Source organism: Manis pentadactyla, chromosome 5 (assembly GCF_030020395.1).
Source record: "Manis pentadactyla isolate mManPen7 chromosome 5, mManPen7.hap1, whole genome shotgun sequence".
NCBI lineage: Eukaryota > Metazoa > Chordata > Mammalia > Pholidota > Manidae > Manis > Manis pentadactyla.
The window spans coordinates 2,608,478-2,628,138 of NC_080023.1; the positions used below are offsets into that span (position 1 = coordinate 2,608,478).

The window sequence follows — 19,661 nt, forward strand, 5'->3', positions numbered from 1 at the left end:
TAATTTAAAGCATTAGAAATTTATGACAAAGTAATTCTGATATACAAGCAATTTTTAAAAGCCACCCAAAACGGAACTAATCAGACCTAGTTATCAGATTCCAGCCACATTTATACATAAAATTACTGTTAAAGAGAGAGACAGGAGGTCGACTGCTTTACAGAACTATAGAAAGAGCAGTAAGATTCAACATAAGACTGATTTGTGAAGTAATCACCTTTATGTTTTCTTGAAAGGACAGGGCTGCATGAAGAACCCCCTCCAGCTGCAAATCACAGAAAATGACAGGTGAAAATAAGGTAACAAACTGCTAAAATCCAGAGGAATCTGAAAATCTTCAAAAAGCTTGATTCATCTTTCTAACCAGAGACCACATAAGCATGTCCACACAGGCAATGCTTATGCACCTTACTGCAACAGTTTAATTTCAACAGCATGGGATCACACAAATGCTCAAACATCTCATTGCTAAAGACACGACTAAAATAGCAAAGGCCTCAGATAAAGAGCATTTAAAATATCAAATTAAAAACATCAGAAATTTCAGATTGTTTGATCAACTAATAATCAAATAGAAATTTTCATTAGAAACATTCATTAGAAATGAGTACTTCTAGCAATTATTTGTAAGACAAGTATTCCACAGAGAAAAGGGTTCCCACTACAAAGGGCAAGGAGCAGGCACACTAACGCCTTCTGCTCAGGGCTCAGGCAAAGAACTGTGTTCAGGGGAGTCAATAGCCAGACCTCCAGTCAAAAGGCTCTCCGGTTCGTCAATGCTGGGAGAAAGGCCCAGCCACACCCGGCTGCACTTAATCAACCACACACCGCAGGGCCTCAGGGAGGTCCAGGGTCAGCGAAAGCAGCAGAAGCCTCCGCTGTGCCAAACCCTGCATGAGAAGCTGCAATTTGGGGCTCCCATGTATTCCAGCTCCTAAGGGGCTACTCTGGGTCAGACGGGGCCCACTGAGGCTGGAGGAGATGGCCAGGCTACAGGGTAGCACCCCTATGGGGATGAGGACCCCATCCCCCTAAAGCCCACAGCAGCAGGGCAGAGAGAGGGCAGAGGGCAGAGGACTGCCTGCAAGAGGAGGAATAGAAAGGGCTTCCAGAGACAGTCAGGACAGCAAAACAGGACCCAGAGGAAGAGAGAACTCTAAAATCCCTACCAACACTTGAAAAATCCCACGTCTGGGCAAAGGGACACAAGAGCACTAGAAGTATTTTCCCTATGTTTTCATTCACAATCCATGCAATGCCATGGGGAGGCAGCCAAGTCAGGAGGCCACGCTCTAAATGCTGGCCTCATTTTGTCACCTTACTTTTCTACATATTAGTTCTGTTTGTAGACAAGGACCTTACCTGCAGTTTTCATAGGGAATTGAGATGTAAATTGCTCAGCACAGCACCAGGCCCATAATTCAACAGAGGATAACCAGTGTTACTACAGGGCTCTCTCTGAGTCAACCTCCCCAATAACTTACCTATGAGCTCCACAATACTCCCGCTTCGCCCTCGGCAGCTGGGCTCATCTTGGGTCGCAGCAAGCTGCCCCATACCGCCCGCCGTGGTCAGGGCTTGCAGGAGCCCCGGTGGAGGCGTCCTGAAGAGCTGCTGCAAGAGTTCTAATGCTCCAGTCACAACATTGTGGTCTGGGTGTTGAGCATAGTGCAAGGTCAGCTCGTAAACCTAGAAACAGAGACACCCAAGTGGTACCCTCATCGGTTTAAAATGTGCCTTAAGTTTCACTGGTTTTGTTTTTGATAGTGTTAGGTTGGCAAATTTGTGCCTTTAATTTCCCCCCTAAAAATTTCTCTATTGCTTCTACCAGTGTGATCATCAGCTCCAATGTTGTTTATAAACTGCAATGATTTCTTTCACTGTTACATTGATTCCTTAAAAATAAGCAGAGCACTTCCACAAAAGCAGCAGCATGCTAGTTAAGATCTCCGTCTCCCCAAACTGGTGACTAATAAGGGAGAGGAGAGCTCAACGTTCAGTGAACGCCATTAGCGGGACACACATTCAATAAGCAAGAAACGCTGTCATGCGAGCCACGGAGCAAGAGATTCCCCAAACTTTAAAGGCATTGTGTCAAGTTTCTTAGTACTTTTAATACTGTATCACATTATGCGAACACACTAGATTTATTCTTTTTCCCATTAATTAGAGTTGCCAAATAAAATACAGAGCCCCTAGTTAAATTGGAATTCATATAAACAACAGATGATTTTGTAGTATAACTATGTCCCATGAGATTTCAGGCAGACTTACACCACAAAATTATTCACTATTTCTCTGAAATTCAAATTTAAATGGAATCCTGTATTTTTATTTGGTACATCAGGCAGCCCTGCCTTTAATCCCATGAAAGTAAGATGCATATTTAACAAAACAGCAGAGGAAGGCATACAATAAGAAAGAAGTCTCAGAGGTAACTGCTTTTAATCATTGCTTAATCAGTTCTGATGGCAACCTCTGAAAGTCCAGGTCACAGGTCTGAAAACCACAATCCACAGGCCCAATCAGGCCGCCACCTATCCTGTACAGAAAGTTGCACTAGAACGTGCCACGTCTGTGTCCATCTGTGGCCACCCTCCTGCTACACCAGTAGAGCTCAGTGGTTGGCCCAATGTAGGGAGAGGCTGCTGACCCTGCTCTAGCTCATGAGCTCACACCTTGATTCTGAGGCCATGTATTTTGAGCAAACTTACTACGTGAAGTGAGAAAACCAGCCTCCCATACTCCCATCTGCCCTTCAGCCCATCGCCCCCTCCCAAATTCTAGTCCCAGCATCACCAGTTTCCTATCACTAAGATATGACATTGACATCTACTATGCATCACTATTTAAAACATCTGCCATGTCTAGAGGATGAGTCTAAAAGCTGAATTTTAAAAAGTACGTATCTTACCATGTTTCCATAAACATTATTCACTGCAAAGCCTATTAATGTGACCAGACCCCAAAATAAAGAAATATTTCATTATTACTAGTCCTGTGCCATTTAAAACAGAATGTACCAAGGGTAATAATTAAACGCATTCTCTTTTACCATAATCTATTACTTGCCTAAAATTATTCAACTTTCAATTTGCTTCATTACTGGATCCTAACTTCCTTTTATAAATCTGCCTGGCTCTCCTAGTGTGGCTGACCGCCTCTCCCCACCTGTGCTGAAGTACACGCCTGCCTCCCCTTCTCCCCAGCTTCTTGATCACACTTGTTGCGGGGCTCCCTGGAGCACCTCTGGCCTCCTGTTCCCACTGCGCGGCACGCTGCACACCCACCGCTGGGAAGTGCTCCCACCGCCTTCCCACAGTGAGGTGCCTTGTTTCCTGGCTTTAAGGGCATCCTCGTTTTTTTAATATACTTCTCATTTTGCTGAAATACAATGTCAAATAACTTCTTCAGAAAGTGTACAGAACAGAAAATTGAGTTCTTGAATATCTGAAAGTATACAGACTTTGTCCACACTTGTTTAATAGTTTGGCCACACCCAGGATTACTTTAAATTCTTTGTAAATACAGTTAGCCAAACTACGTTAGCTGAAATGAGCTTCTTAATAAAAATACTTAATTCAGAATGCTTAGTGGTCAAAAAAAAACAGATTAAGATTGTCTCTAAAACATATCTAGCTCGTAATTCAACAAGGTGCCATACCATGTAATAGCTTTGGAGAGAAGTAAATATTAAGAAAGTCAGTAACTAATTAAATAAGCAGCACACCCTATGCCCCTCCCCTGTCCTACCAGGATTACTGCTACCCTAGCTGAACACAGTTTTCAACACCTCTCGGGCCTCACCGTTCCCCAGCACACCTGCTCATCTAGGAGAGAGCCCTGAGACCCGCAAAGGGCCACACCCATGCCCGCCTGTACCCTCACTCAAGCTGGGTGCCCTCTTTCTCACTCTCCTTGGTCTTGGCAATGGTTGCAGTTTCTGCCCAGAAAACTCTCTTCTCCCAACTCCCAGTTCATGGTCAGATCCTGCTCACCCTTAAACAGAGCCCATAACTCAGCCCCTCCTGCATGCCTCCCTGACCCTGGCCATGCAGGGGCCCCTGCTGTGTGCTCCTACAGTGCCCTGCACTCCCCACCTCACCATGCCATCTAGTGACTGCTGGCTTCTCCCACCAGACCAATGGTCTTCAAACTTTTTTGACTAGGCAGCTTTTTAAAACATCAGAAAAAAATTCTGGGTATGTAGCCCCAATACTTATATATTTATTTATTCTAAAATACTATATAAGCTGACCTCAGATATTATGTGCATTATCAAACATGCACAAAACCTGACAGGGCTCTAGTTCCAATTATCAATGGAAAGGAGATACAGAGAACAAAGAAATGTGCTGATTTATTCAGTAGAGACAAGCCATAAATCAGATTGCCAGGAGTTCCACAGGACAATCTATTTCTCCATCAAAGGAACTCTTAAGGGAAACCATCAGCTCAGGAAAACTTGGCAGTGGGTGAATGGCTATGTGAGGTTAAGTGCATGTTCATTCTTTTAGGTGTGACATGGCACTACCACTGAGTTTTAAGAACAAAGTGTCCTCCTCTATAGGATACATACTGAAATACAGATAAAATAACAGGGTAGGTGGGACAGCTTCACAACAGCACCAACACAGGGGAAGGGTGTGGCCTCTAAGTGAACATGTGAGCAGCCCTGAAGTGAGGACTGCTGAAGGGGCCACTATGCTATTCTGTCAACTTTTGTGTATGCCTGGAAATCTCCATAATCAAAGCAAAACAAAAAACCAGGTAAGGATGAAATAAACTGTCTTATAAGTGTATTTATTACAACTATTTACTCCCTTCTGCTCGCTCATGCACTCGGCTGTGACTTTTGAGGGGGGCGCTGAACCGTCCTAGCTCCTGAGCCTGCACCACCTGGTTCAGTGAGACAGCAGAGGGACGACGGTCGAAGCAAGGGCGTGCGCCGGACGCTTTCCGGGAGGCCTGCTCAGGTGCAGCCACCGCTCCCAGGCCTCCCATGGGCAGGGAGGAGTCTGCGTACCTTACGAGCACCACCTGCCTCAATCATCAGCACTATCTTCAGCTCATGATTGCTTTTCAAGAACCCTTTTAGCCACTTACAATTCTGTACCCTACAAAATCCAACTGACCCAAATACCCATAAACTACAATGTCACCAATACACTGAAAGCAGACAACTGAGACGAGGCACCCCTCTCAGGAGCCTGGGTTGTGTGCCTCAACCCCTACATGTGTCATCTGTCCATCTGACTTGCAGAAAGGGCAAGGGCTTCAAAGCACCCGACACAGTGACCACAGTATAAATCCAGACATAACATCTCAAAGTGAAGGGCACAAAATACGGCTGCTCAAACGCAGCCGCACTGGTACAAGGTCAATGAAATGGCCTAGAAGAGCGTGCTGCAGAGAATTCAGTCACCTACCGACCCCCATGTGCCAGAACTGTCACAGGCTTTCTCTGGATCGGGAAGACAAGTTTGAGCATTTGTTCTGACTCCCCTGTGGCCTTGTGTTCCCACCTCCCTTGAGTGTAGCCTAATGTGCAGACCACAGGATCCAGGGGACAGAGGTCACAGCCAAATGCTCACTGCTGTCTCCCCTGCACCTGCCCCAGTGCCCAGCACACGGTGTGGCTCAGTAAATGTCTACTGAACAAACACATCTCCCAAGCCCTGGTTTTAGAAACAGGGCAACAGTGTCCTCTCTGCCAGGCAGGGGCCCAAGGGGCTTATGTAATACTCTCAGAACCTTATGAGAGCGCACCTCCATTTTACTGATGTCACTGCCATACAGAGGTCACAGAGCTAGAGGTCGTGACCCAGAATCCAAACCAGTGGGTCTGGCTCTGGCCTTTTCAGCCTTGGCTCTGCCACCTCTCTTCCAGACAGTCTGATTCACTGTCAGTCACTTATGTACAGGCACTAGAGGGAGATGTGGCTCCTACCTGAACAAGCTGCTCTGTCGAGGGAGAGACCTCTGTTTCTTTCCGCGTCACCCCAAAGCTGCCTTTCAGGCCCGTGTCCTTGGCCTGCTGCTGCAGCAAAGGCACCAAGTATCTCAGTGTGAGCAGCACTCCAAGGGTCAGGAGGGCAGGGTGCTCATCCTCGGCAGGAGCCAACAAACCTACGAAGGCAGCAACAGACGTCTGAACACCTGATCCACTGAAAGAATCGTGGCTTAATTTATCAACAAGAAGAGACCCAGAGAACCTGACAGTGAGGCTGGCGGTGAGCAATGAAGACAGCACAAACACGACCGTGGGGACCACGGTGCGTTTCCTTGTGTGGCCAAGACCCACAAGTGGCTCTCAAGGGTAACCCGTGAAACCTTAGCGTAGCAAAGCCCCTACTGGGAGTTTCACTGTGTGTGAAAGCCAGACAGCCTTCCCATTACAGTCCCTCAGCACCTGTGTGTGTTAACTCCCTGGTACAGGAGAAGCAGCCCACAGATCTACACCTGTACAGAGAACCTGCTGGGGATGAGGCTCGGCTACAGGCCTCGGGAGCTCACTGCACACAGGGCCACTGCGTACAGTTGAGCATTCTGCGGCCCAAGGGGACATTGGTGGGGCTGCACACAGCTTACACCCATGCCCAGTGAGCAGTCCTTTGGCAGGTTGTGCCTATACTTTGCACAGAGAAGGGGCCTTTTCCTGATCTCAAACACCCCACCCTGGCTCACAGCAGCCTCAACACAGTTCACATTACCAGTCAGAAGTGCCACAGGCTTGGTCTGGAGGCTGAAGTAAAGAACATCGAAGGTCTGTCTGTCTCAGGTAAATGCTAGAGACTCTACCACACCACGGGAAAAAATCACAGGCCTGCACCTTACCTAAGAGCACATTTAGCAGCCAGCTATAAAAATACTGCGTCCTTCTTGAATGCTGGCAGATGCTCACTGCTGAGCCAGCTGCTGTCCGTCGGATGGTAGGGGAGCTTGACTTCAGATTCGCTATGAAGGCCTTTAAGAGAACCTGTGCAAGCGAAAATCCAGAAGGTGAAACTCCTACAAAGCTTATCAAGAATTTCATAAAATTTGCTCCAAATTACTATAGAGGATAAATTGTAAACAACTTGAGACTTTCCCAGAGCCAAATGGAACTACCCGAAATTCAGGATATTCCAGAGCACCTAGCAAATATGCCTATCTCCTCTCTTTCTTATAAACTGTAAGTTGGAACTTGCTCAGCATCTGTGCCCTCTATACCCGAGTGAAAACCTCAGATTCTGGAAAAGATGTACCCACAGTGTTGGGAACAGGCTCAGTAAATGACACTAAGTAAAGAGTAAAGTAAAGGAGGAAAAAATACCAACAATAATGAAGTCAAGGAGAAAAGAGTACCAGCCAATGCCCACAGCCCTCTGGATGAGAAACAGGTGGTGAATGGGTCCCTGCTGCTGCCAGGAGACCCACTCAGGAACAGGAAATGTAAAAACTAACAGAACTGTGACAGCACACTGCCCACAATGCCGTCCTGAGAAACCAGGGAATGAGACTGTTTCTAGACCTACAGGACAACCCAAAGGGGAAGTGCTATCATGCCAGTAATGGCAGCCAAGTCTTCACAACACCCAAAGGATGAGCGGGTTGGCTGTCTGGGTGCGTGACTTAAGTGACTACGTTACTAAGAAACCCAGTTTCCACTCTTCCAAACGATGCTCTGAGCACTGATTTGGTCCCCGTTCCTGCTCAGCATGCACGGAGCACTGCTGTCCAAGGCAGGGGCATGTTTAGTACCCACCACGAGAGGCAGAGACCCAGGCCAATGAGCAGCAAATAGACAGATTGGCGTCTCACTGGTAAATTAGCTTCTCCTCAGCACGGTAGTTGGCACAGACTGGCTCTCAAAGGCTCACCGACTCAGTGAATTTACAGATTAGATCTCTGTAACCAGAGAGGGAGAGGACCAGAGCCCAAGCCACAGGAATCCCCCCATGTTCTGTGGCCTCCAATTCTTCCCCAGAAATACCACCTAGAGAACTCTACAAACTTATCTCATGCAAATTGTTTCACTCCAAGAAAGATACTGGCATCTTAAAGAACTCCTCTGAGTAATAACACACATACACCACAGAGATTGTAAATTAAGAATGATTATCTTTTAAAACAAACTTATAGGTACAGTGGAAGCTAAGCATTATTACAGAGGACATCAACCAGTCTGGAACAATAAATTTAAAAAGTGAAACTAAAAGAGAAAGGGGAACCCTCCTACACTGCTGATGGGAATGTAAATTAGGTCAACCATTATGGAAAGCAGTATGTAGGTTCCTCAAAAAACTCAAAATACAAATACCATTTGACCCAGGATTTCCACTCCAAGGAATTTACCAAAAGATGGCAAGATCTCAGATTCAAAAAGACAGAGGGAGGAGCCAAGATGGCGGCGTGAGTAGGGCAGCGGAAATCTCCTCCCAAAACCATATATATTTTTGAAAATACAACAAATACAACTATTCCTAAAAGAGAGACCAGAAGATACAGCACAACAGCCAGGCTACATATACATCTGCGAGAACCCAGTGGCTCACAAGGGGGGTAAGAAACAAGCCGCGGCCCAGCGGGAAGCAAGCGCCCCCCCACGCCAGCTCCGAGGCGGGAGGAGAGGAGTCGGAGTGGGGAGGGAGAGGGAGCCCAGGACTGTTAAATACCCAGCCCTAGCCATCCACACCGGTAGCGCAGACACACAGTGCATGGGGTACTGGATACTACGGAAACGGGACAGTAAAATCTGCAAGTGGCTCCCGCAGCCGGCGCCCCTCAGACACAAGAAAAGCGAGTGCTTTTTGAAAGTCTTAAAGGGACAGGGGCCTCACAGCTGGACGGAAGCAACCTGGCACACTCAGCTCAGCGGCTGGGAATCCCGGGGAACTCCGGGCGCCCTAACCCTTGGGGAGGCAGCGCAGCTCTGAGGCCCCTCACAGCAATACACAGCCCCACATCCATTCCCCCTCTGGCGTGACACCGCCATAGCAGAGGAGCAGCCTAAGAGGGGCCGAACCCACAGCAACCGCCCGAGCCTCCTCCGCAGCCACCCAGGCTAGATTCAGAGGCCCAGTCAGCGTGCAGATGCCCAGCACAAGCCGGGAGGGGTTGCCGTTCTCGCAGGAGAGGAAGGCAAGGAGCAAGCAGGAAGGGACTTTGTTCTCCCAGCTGACACATGCGCCACCTACACATGACAACCTCTATTGCCATGAAAAGGCAGAAGAAATTGATCCAGACCAGAATCACACAGACAACCTCCAAGAAGGAGCCTGGGGAGATAGACTTAACCAATCTTCCCAAAAAAGAATTCAAAATAAAGGTCATAACCATGCTGATGGTGCTGCAGAGAAATATGCAAGAGCTAACATATAAAGTTAGGAGAGAGAACACAGAAATAAAATCATCTCTGGAAGGACTTAAGAGCAGACTGGATGAAGTGCAAGAGGCCATTATTGGAATAGAAATCAGAGAACAGGAACACAGAGAAGCGGACACAGAGAGAGATAAAAGGATCTGCAGGAATGAAACAATATTAAGAGAAGTGTGTGACCAATCGAAATGGAACACTATCCATATTATAGGGGTACCAGAAGAAGAAGAAAAGAGAAAAAATGAGAGAAAGTGTATGTGAAGAAATAATTGCTGAAAACTTCCCCAAACTATGGGAGGAAATAGTCTCAAAGACCACAGAAGGAGACAGAAATCTCAACAAAAGGGACCCAAGGAGGACAACACCAAGACACATAATAATTAAAATGGCAAAGATCAAGGACAAGGACAGAGTATTAAAGGCAAACAGAGAGAGAAGAATTGTCACCTACAAAGGAAACCCATCAGGCTATCATCAGACTTCTCAAAAGAAACCTTACAGGACAGAAGAGAATAGCAGGATATATTAAATGCAATGAAACAGAAGGGCCTTGAACCAATGATACTCTACCCAGCACGATTATCATTTAAATATGAAGGAGGGATTAAACAATTCCCAGACAAGCAAAAGTTGAGAGAATTTGCCTTCCACAAACCACCTCCACAGGGTATTTTAGACGGACTGCTCTAGATGGAAGCACTCCAAAGGCTAAATAGAAGTGACCAGAGAAAATAAAATCACATCAAAGAAAGCAGACCAACCAAATACAAACTAAAGGCAAAAAATAAAATCAACTATTCACAAAAGCAGTTAAGGGAAACACAAAAGAGCACAGAATAGAACATTTAACATATAAAGAATGCAGGAGGAGGAATAAGAAGGGAGAGAAATAAACAATCATCAGACTGCATTTATCATAGCTCAATAAGCAAGTTAAGTTAGACACTTAGATAGTAAAGAAGCTAACCTTGAACCTTTGGTAACCACAAATCTAAAGCGTGCAATGGCAATAAGCACATATCTTTCAATAATCACCCTAAATGTAAATGGAATGAATGCACCAATCAAAAGACAGAGTAATAGAATAGATAAAAATGCAAGACCCTTCTATATGCTGCTTACAAGAGACTCACCTCAAACCCAAATGCATACAAAGACTAAAAGACAAGGGATGGAAAAAGATATTTCATGCAAACAAGGAGAAAAAAGCAGGTGTTGCAGTACTACTATCAGACAAAATAGACTTCAAAACAAAGAAAGTACCAAGAGATAAAGGAGGACATTACATAATGATAAAGGGGTCAGCCCAACAAGAGGATATAACCATTCTAAGTATATATGCATGCAACACATGAGCAACCAACATATTGGAAACAAATACTAACAGAATTGAAGGAAAAAATAGAATGCACTGCATTCATTTTAGGAGACTTCAACACACCACTCACTCCAAAGGACAGATCCACCAGAGAGAAAATAAATAAGGACACAGAGGCACTGAACAACATATTAGAACAGATGGTCTTAACAGACATCTACAGAATTCTACACCCAAAAGCAGCAGGATACAATTCTTTTCAAGTGCACATGGAACATTTTCCAGAATAGACCACATACTAGGCAACAAAAACAGCCTCAGTAAATTCAAAAACACTGAAATTCTACCAACCAACTTCTCAGACCACAAAGACATAAAACTAGAAATAAATTGTAAAAAGAAAACAAAAAGGCTCACAAACACATGGAGGCTTAACAACATGCTCCTAAATAATCAATGGATCAATGACCAAATTAAAACAGACATCAAACAATATATGGAGACAAATGACAACAACAGCACAAAGCCCCAACTTCTGTGGGATGCAGTGAAGGCAGTTCTAAGAGTAAAGCACATAGCAATCCAGCACGATTTAAAGAAGGAAGATAAATCCAAATGAATAGGCTAAAGGCACAATTATTGAAATTGGAAAAAGAATAACAATGAGGTCCAAAGACAGCAGAAAGAGGGACATAATAAAGACCAGAGAATAAATAAAACTGAGAAGAATAAAACAATAGAAAAAAATCAATTAAACCATGAGCTGGTTCTTTGAGAAAATAAACAAAATAGATAAGCCTCTAGCCAGACGTATTAAGAGAAAAAGAGAATCTACACACACCAACAGAATCAGAAACAAGAAAGGAAAATTACGATGGACCCCACAGAAATACAAAGAATTATTAGAGAATACTATGAAAACCTATATGCTAACAAGCTGGAAAACCTAGAAGAAATGGACAACGTTCTAGAACAATACAACCTTCCAAGACTGACCGAGGAAGAAACAGAAAATCTAAACAGACCAATTACCAGCAACAAAATTGAATCAGTAATCAAAAAACTACCCAAGAGCAAAATCCCGGGACCAGATGCATTTACCACAAAATTTTATCAGACGTACAGAGAAGACATAATACCCATTCTCCTTAAAGTTTTCCAAAAATAGAAGAGGAGGGAATACCCCCAAACTCATTCCATGAAGCCAACATCACCCTAATACCAAAACAAGGCAAAGACCCCAACAAAAAAGAAAATTACAGACCAATATCCCTGATGAACATAGATGCAAAAATACTCAAAAAAATATTAGGAAACCGAATTCAAAAATACATCAAAAGGATCATACACCATAAACAAGGGGGATTCATCTCAGGGATGCAACGATGGTACAACATTCGAAAATCCATTAACATCATCCACCACATAAACAAAAAGAAGGACAAAAAATACATGATCATCTCCATAGACACTGAAAAAGCACTCAACAAAATTAAACATGCATTCATGATAAACACTCTCAACAAAATGGGTATAGAGGGCAAAAACCTCAACATAATAAAGGCCATCTATGATAAAACCACAGCCAACATCATACTGAAAAGCGAGAAGCTGAAATCTTTTCTTCTAATATAGGGAACAAGATAGGGATTCCCACTCTCCCCACTATTATTCAACATAGTACTGGAGGTCCGAGCCACGGCAATTGGACAAATCAAAGAAATACAAGGGATCCAGATTGGTAAAGAAGAAGACAAACTGTCACAATATGCAGATGACATGATATTGTATATAAAAACTCTAAAGACTGCACTCCAAAACTACTAGAACTAATATCGGAATTCAGCAAAGTTGCAGAATACAAAATTAATACACAGAAATCTGCCGCTTTCCTGTACACTAATGATGAACTAACAGAAAGAGAAATCAGGAAAACAATTCCATTCACAATAGCATCAAAAAGAATAAAATACCTAGGAATAAAACTGACCAAGGAAGTGAAAGACCTATACCCTGAAAACTACAAGACATTCTTAAGAGAAATTAAAGAGGACACTAACAAATGGAAACTCATCCCATGCTCTTGGCTAGGAAGAATTAATATCGTCAAAATTGCCATCCTGCCTAAAGCAATCTACAGATTCAATGCAATCCCTATCAAATTACCAACAGCATTCTTCAACAAACTAGAGCAAATAGTTCAAAAATTCATATAGAACCACAAAAGACCCTGAAAAGCCAAAGCAATCCTGACAAGGAAGAATAAAGCGGGGGGGATCTCGCTCCCCAACTTCGAGACCTACTACAAAGCCATTGTAATAAAGACAATTTGGTACTGGCACAAGAACAGAACCACAGACCAGTGGAACAGAATAGAGACTCCAGACATTAATCCAAACATATACGGTCAATTAATATACGATAAAGAAGCCATGGACATACAATGGCGAAATGACAGCCTCTTCAACAGTTGGAGTGGGCAAAACTGGACAGCTACATGTAAGAGAGTGAAACTGGATCACTGTCTAACCCCATACATAAAAGTAAATTCAAAATGGATCAAAGGCCTCAATGTAAGCCATGAAACCATAAAACTCTTAGGAAAAAACATAGGCAAAAATCTCTTAGACATAAACATGAGCAACTTCTTCATGAACATATCTCCCCAGGCAAGGGAAACAGAAGCAAAAATGAACAGGTGGGACTATATCAAGCTGAAAACCTTCTGTATAGCAAAGGACACCATCAAAAGAACAAAAAGGCATCCTACAGTATGGGAAAATATATTCATAAATGACAGATCCAATAAAGGGTTGACACCCAAAATATATAAAGAGCTCACACACCTCAACAAACAAAAAGCAAATAATCCAATTAAAAAATGGGCAGAGGAGCTGAATAGACAGTTCTCCAAAGAAGAAATTCAGATGGCCAACAGACACATGAAAAGATGCTCCACATTGCTGGTCCTCAGAGAAATGCAAATTAAAACCACAATGAGATATCACCTCACACCAGTAAGGATCGCCACCATCCAAAAGACAAACAACAACAAATGTTGGTGAGGTTGTGGAGAAAGGGGAACCCTCCTACAGTGCTGGTGGGAATGTAAACTAGTTCAACTATTGTGGAAAGCAGTATGGAGATTCCTCAAAAAGCTCAAAATAAAAATACCATTTGACCCAGGAATTCCACTTCTAGGAATTTACCCTAAGAATGCAGTAGCCCAGTTTGAAAGACAGATGCACCCCTATGTTTATCGCAGCACTATTTACAATAGCCAAGAAATGGAAGCAATCTATGTGTCCATCAGTAGATGAACAGATAAAGAAGATGTGGTACATATTCACAATGGACTATTATTCAGCCATAAGAAGAAAACAAATCCTACCATTTGCAACAACATGGATGGAGCTAGACGGTATTATGCTCAGTGAAATAAGCCAGGTGGAGAGAGACAAATACCAAATGATTTCACTCATCTGTGGAGTATAAGAACAAAGAAAAACTGAAGGAACAAAACAGCAGTAAAATCAAAGAACCCAAGAATGAACTAACAGTTACCCTTTGGTAGGGTAGTCATGTGGAAGACAGTGCAGCAGAGAGAAGACAAGTAATGACTATATAGCATCTTACTATGCTGATAGACTGTGACTTCTATGGGGCATGGGGGGGCTTGATAATATGATTCAATGTAGTAACCACAATGTTTTTCATGTGAAACCTTCATAAGTGTGTGTATCAATGACACCTAAAAAAGAGAGAGAGAGAGAGAGAGAGAAAAAAACAATGCACCAAAATTCCCTTGATGTTGACCCCATCTAAGGTGCAATACTCTGATCATTTGAAATAAAGTTGGATTATAGATATTCAAAAAAAAAGAGTACTTCAAAAGAGAAAAGATACAAAACTTATTAAACTTCAGAGTCAAGAGCATTCAACAGTACGGAATAGAAATGAAAGTCAAGTGTGATGGTAGAACCCACTCCTGAGAGTGGCCAGGTCAAAAGGACCAACACCCACCCTGGTGCTGACCAGGACGCAGAGGCCCCTGGTGGAGCTGGCAGCTGGTGCAGCCACGCAGGAAGACTACAGGACAGCATCTGCTAAAGCTGGAATACACACACCCTAAAACCAGCAACTTCACTTCTAAGTATCCACACGGAAAGCTGAACCTGTTTCCTGACACATTCCCAAAAGGCATGTACAAGAATGGGCAGAGCAGCAGCATTCACCGCAGCCAAGCACAGCAACCCAGCTACTAGGTGAGGAACAGGCACGTTTGTTTGTTTTTTTAGTTTTTTATTAAGGTATGATTGATATACACTCTTATGAAGGTTTCACATGAAAAAAACAATGTGTTTACTACATTTACCCATATTATCAAGTCCCCACCCACACCCCAATGCAGTCACCATCCATCAGTGCAGCAAGTTGCCAGAGATCCACTATGTCCCTTCTCTGTGATATACTGTTCTCCCCATGATCCCCCACACCATGTGTACTAAACAATACCCCACAGTCCCCTTCTCTCTCCCTCCCCATCCGCCCTCCCACACCCCTCACCTTTGGGAACCACTAGTTCATTCTTGGGGTCTGTGAGTCTGCTGCCATTTTGTTCCTTCAGTTTTGCTTCATAGTTATACTCCACAAAAGAGAGAAATCATTTGGCATTTGTCTTTATCTGTCTGGCTTATTTCACTGAGCATAATGTCCTCCAGCGCCATCCATGTTGTTGCAAATGGTAGGATTTGTTTCTTTCTTATGGCTGAATAGTATTCCATTGTATATATGTAACACATCTTCTTTATCCATTCATCTACAGGTGGATACTTAGGTTGCTTCCATATCTTGGCTATTGTAAAAAGTGCTGCAATAAACATAGGGGTGCATATGTCTTTTTGAATCTGAGAAGATGTTTTCTTTCAGTATATTCCAAGGAGTGGGATTCTGGGGTCAAATGGTATTTCTATTTCAGTTTTTTTGAGGAACCTCCATATTGCTTACCACAGTGGTTGAATTAGCTTACATTCCCACCAGCAGTATAGGAGGGTTCCCCTTTCTCCGCATCCTCGCAAGCATTTGTTCTTCTTAGTCTTTTCGATGCTGGCCATCCTTACTGGTGTGAGGTGATATCTCATTGTGGTTTTAATTTGCATTTCCCTGATGATTAGTGATGTGGAGCATCTTCTCATGTGTCTGTTGGCCATCTGAATTTCTTTTTTGGAGAACTGTCTCTTCATATCTGCTGACTATTTTTTAATAGGGTTATTTGCTTTTTGGGTGCTGAGGTGTGTGAGTTCTTTATACATTTTGGATATTAACCCCTTGTTGGATATGTCATTTACAAATATATTCTCCCATACTGTAGGATGTCTTTTTTGTTTTGTTGATGATATCCTTTGCTGGACAAAAAATTTTTTGTTTGATGTAGTCCCATGAGTTCATTTTTGCTTTTGCTGCCCTTTCTCGAGGAGATGGATTCAGGAAAAAGTTGCTCATGCTTATATTCAGGAGATGTTTGCCTATGTTGTCTTCTAAGAGTTTTGATGGTTTCATGACTTACATTCAAGTCTTTCATCCATTTCGAGTTTACTTTTGTGTATGGGGTTAAACAGTAGTCCAGTTTCATTCTCTTGCATGTAGCTGTCCAGTTTTGCCAAAACCAGCTGTTTAAGAGGCTGTCATTTCCCCATTGTATGTCCATGGCTCCTTTATCATATATGAATTAACCATATATAGTTTGGTTTATATCAGGGCTCTCTAGTCTTTTCCATTGGTCTATGGGTCTGTTCTTGTGCTAGTAACAAATTGTCTTGATTACTGTGGCTTTGTAGTAGAGCTTGACATTGGGGAGCGTAACTCCCCCTACGTTATTCTTCCTTCTCAGGATTGCTTTGGCTATTCGAAGTCTTTTGTGGTTCTATATGAATTTTAGAATGATTTTCTCTAGTTTGTTGAAGAATGCTGTTGGTATTTTGATAAGAATTGCACTGAATCTATAGATTGCTTTAGGCAGGATGGCCATTTTGACAATATTAATTCTTCCTATCCATGAGCAAGGGATATATTTCCATTTATTGGTATCTTCTTTAATTTCTCTAAAGAGTGTCTTGCAGTTTTCAGGGTATAGGTCTTTCATTTCCTTGGTTAGGTTTATTCCTAGGTAGTTTGTTCTTTTTGATGGAACTGTGAATGGAATTGTTTTCCTGATTTCTCTCTCTGCTAGTTCATTGTTAGTGTATAGGAATGCAACAGCTTTCTGTGTATTAATTTTGTATCCCGCAACTTTGCTGAATTCCGATATTAGTTCCAGCAGTTTTGGAGTGGAGTCTTTAGGGTTTTTTATGTACAATATCATGTCATCTGCAAAGAGGGACAGTTTCACTTCTTCCTTGCCGATCTGGATGCCTTTTATTTCTTTGTTTTGTCTGATTGCCATGGCTAGGACCTCCAGTACTATAGTGAATAGAACTGGTGAGAGTGGGCATCCTTGTCTTGTTCCCCATCTTAAAGGAAAAGCTTTCAGCTTCTCGCTGTTAACTATAATGTTGGCTGTGGGTTTGTCATATATGGCATTTATTATGCTGAGGTACTTGCTCTCTATACCCATTTTATTGAGAGTTTTTATCATGAATGGATGTTGAATTTTGTCGAATGCTTTTTCAGCATCAATGGAGATGATCGTGTATTTTTTGTCCTTCTTTTTGTTAATGTGGTGGATGATACTGATGGATTTTCGAATGTTATGCAGCTTGCCTAACTGCTCCTTTGCAAAGTGCCAGCCACTCTAGCTCAGGTCTCCCCTCCCACATAGGTAGCCCAGGACATGGCCTTCGCTTCCCCGTCTCATGCACAGACTGGAGGACAATCTCCAGAGATGCTGGCTTACCTGAGGACAGATGTGAGGTACAGACAGAAATTAAGAACAGGTCTGCATTCTGACCAGTAAGACTGTTAGCCCTTCCACCCCAGGGTCCCAGGACAAATACAACCAGGCCTCCAAGCAGAAGAATGAGGAATTTTTCTCTAGGGATATTGACTGGTTCATGAGGAAAAGACTTACTGATACTGCCATTTAAAGATACCCAGTGGAAAAGCAGGCCCACTACCCGTCACCTCAGGAAGCCCCCCAGGGGACAGACCCTGCCACACACTTGCTGCCAATAAGCTTTCAGGGTCTCGCTAAAATGTACATGGATAACAGCTAACACAAAACAGAAAGACCGAAACAAACAGAAGAGAGGGGGTCAGAGGAGACAGGCAATGGAGAGGTGAAAGAAAGCTGTTAAGAAAACTGTAACCAGTGTCTTCAAAAAGATAAGAGAGTACACTAGTGAAACAAGAAGATGAGAACACTTTGAACACAAAAGTTCTTAGCCGAGAGGCTGGGAGCCAAGATGGTGGCATGAGTAGAGCAGTGGAAATCTCCTCCCAAAAACATATATATTTTTGAAAATACAACAAACACAACTATTCCAAAAAGAGAGACCAGAACATACAGGACAACAGACAGATGACATCCACACCTGCGAAAACTCAGCACCTCGCGAAGGGGGTAAGATAAAAGCCACGGCCTGGTGGAACCTGAACGCCCCTCACCCCAGCTCCCGGCAGGAGGAGAGGAGTCAGAGTGGGGAGGGAGTGGGAGCCCAGGACTGCTAAAAGCCAAGCCTAGTCACCCATAACGGAGCACGGACACGCAGTCCATGGGGTGCTGGATACTAAGGGAATGGGACAGTAAGACCTGTGAGCAGGTCTCCACAGCCAGCGCCCCTGGGGCAAAGAAAAGCGAGTGCTTTTTGAAAGTCTTAAAGGGACAGGGACCCCACAGCTGGACGGAGGCATCCCAGCACTCAGCTCAGCAGCTGGGAACCCGAGGAACTCTGGGCTCCCTAACCCCCTGGGCGGCAGCGCAGCTCGGAGGCCTTTCACGGAGATAAACAGCCTCCTGCCCATTCGCCCTCTGGCCGGACTCTGCCATAGAGGCAGGGGCCACGCCCACAGCAACCACGCTTGGAGCTCCCTTCACAGCAGCCGGGCAAGAATCAGACACGCCGTGTGTGCACAGCTGCCCAGCACAGGCCGCTAGAGGTCGCCGTTCTTCCAGGAGAGGAGGGCCACAAACTAGCAAGAAGGGACTTCTCCAAGCTAACACACGCGCCAGCTCCCCCCAACTACCTCTATCGCCATGAAAAGGCAGAAGAATTTGCTACAGACCAGATTAAACCAGACAGTCTCCCCTGAAAAGGAATCTGGGGAGATAGACCTAACCAATCTTCCTAAAAAACAATTTAAAAGTAAGGTCATTACCATGCTGATAGACTTGCAGAAAAATATGCAAGAGCGAAGGAGGAAGAATACAGAAATAAAACAATCTCTGGAAGGATTTAAAAGCAGAATGGATGAGATACAAGAGGCCATGGATTAGAAACCAGAGAACAGGAATTCATAGACTCAGAGAGAAATAAAAGGATCTCCAGGAATGAAACAACATTAAGAAAACTGTGTGACCAATCCAAAAGGAGCAATAATCGCATTATAGGGTACCAGAAGAAGAAGAGAGAAAAAGGGATAGAAAGTTTATTTGAAGAAATAATTGCTAAAAACTTCCCCAAACTGGGGGAAGAAATAGTGACTCAGACCACAGAAATATACAGAACCCACAACAGAAGGGATCCAAAGAGGACAACACCAAGACACATAATAATTGAAATGGCAAAGATCAAGGACAAGGACAGAGTATTAAAGGGAGCCAGAGAGAAGAAAAAGGTCACCTACAAAGGAAAACCCATCAGACTATCATCACACTTCTCAACAGAAACCTTACAGGACAGAAGAGAATGGCATGATATATTTAATGCAATGAAACAGAAGGGCCTTGAACCAAGAATACTGTATCCAGCACGATTATCATTTAAATATGAAGTAGGGATTAAACAATTCCCAGACAAGCAAAAGTTGAGGGAATTTGCCACCCAA

At 43.6% G+C, this 19,661-nt stretch overlaps 1 protein-coding gene across 4 annotated transcripts in view; it reads right to left on the reverse strand.

Annotated features, from left to right (window-relative positions):
* Positions 1–19,661, reverse strand: part of HTT (huntingtin) — a 240,355-nt gene that overhangs the window by 125,184 nt on the left and 95,510 nt on the right. For all 4 annotated transcript variants that reach the window (XR_005031975.2, XM_036921270.2, XM_036921269.2 and 1 more), the window contains exons 7-10: positions 6,838–6,979; positions 5,951–6,129; positions 1,485–1,689; positions 218–265 (exon numbers count right to left, since the gene is read on the reverse strand). Coding sequence is in view for 3 of the 4 variants with exons in the window: in XM_036921270.2 (XP_036777165.2) it covers positions 218–265; positions 1,485–1,689; positions 5,951–6,129; positions 6,838–6,979 (574 nt within the window). In the remaining variant the exon portion in view is untranslated. The remainder of the gene's footprint in view (positions 1–217; positions 266–1,484; positions 1,690–5,950; positions 6,130–6,837; positions 6,980–19,661) is intronic.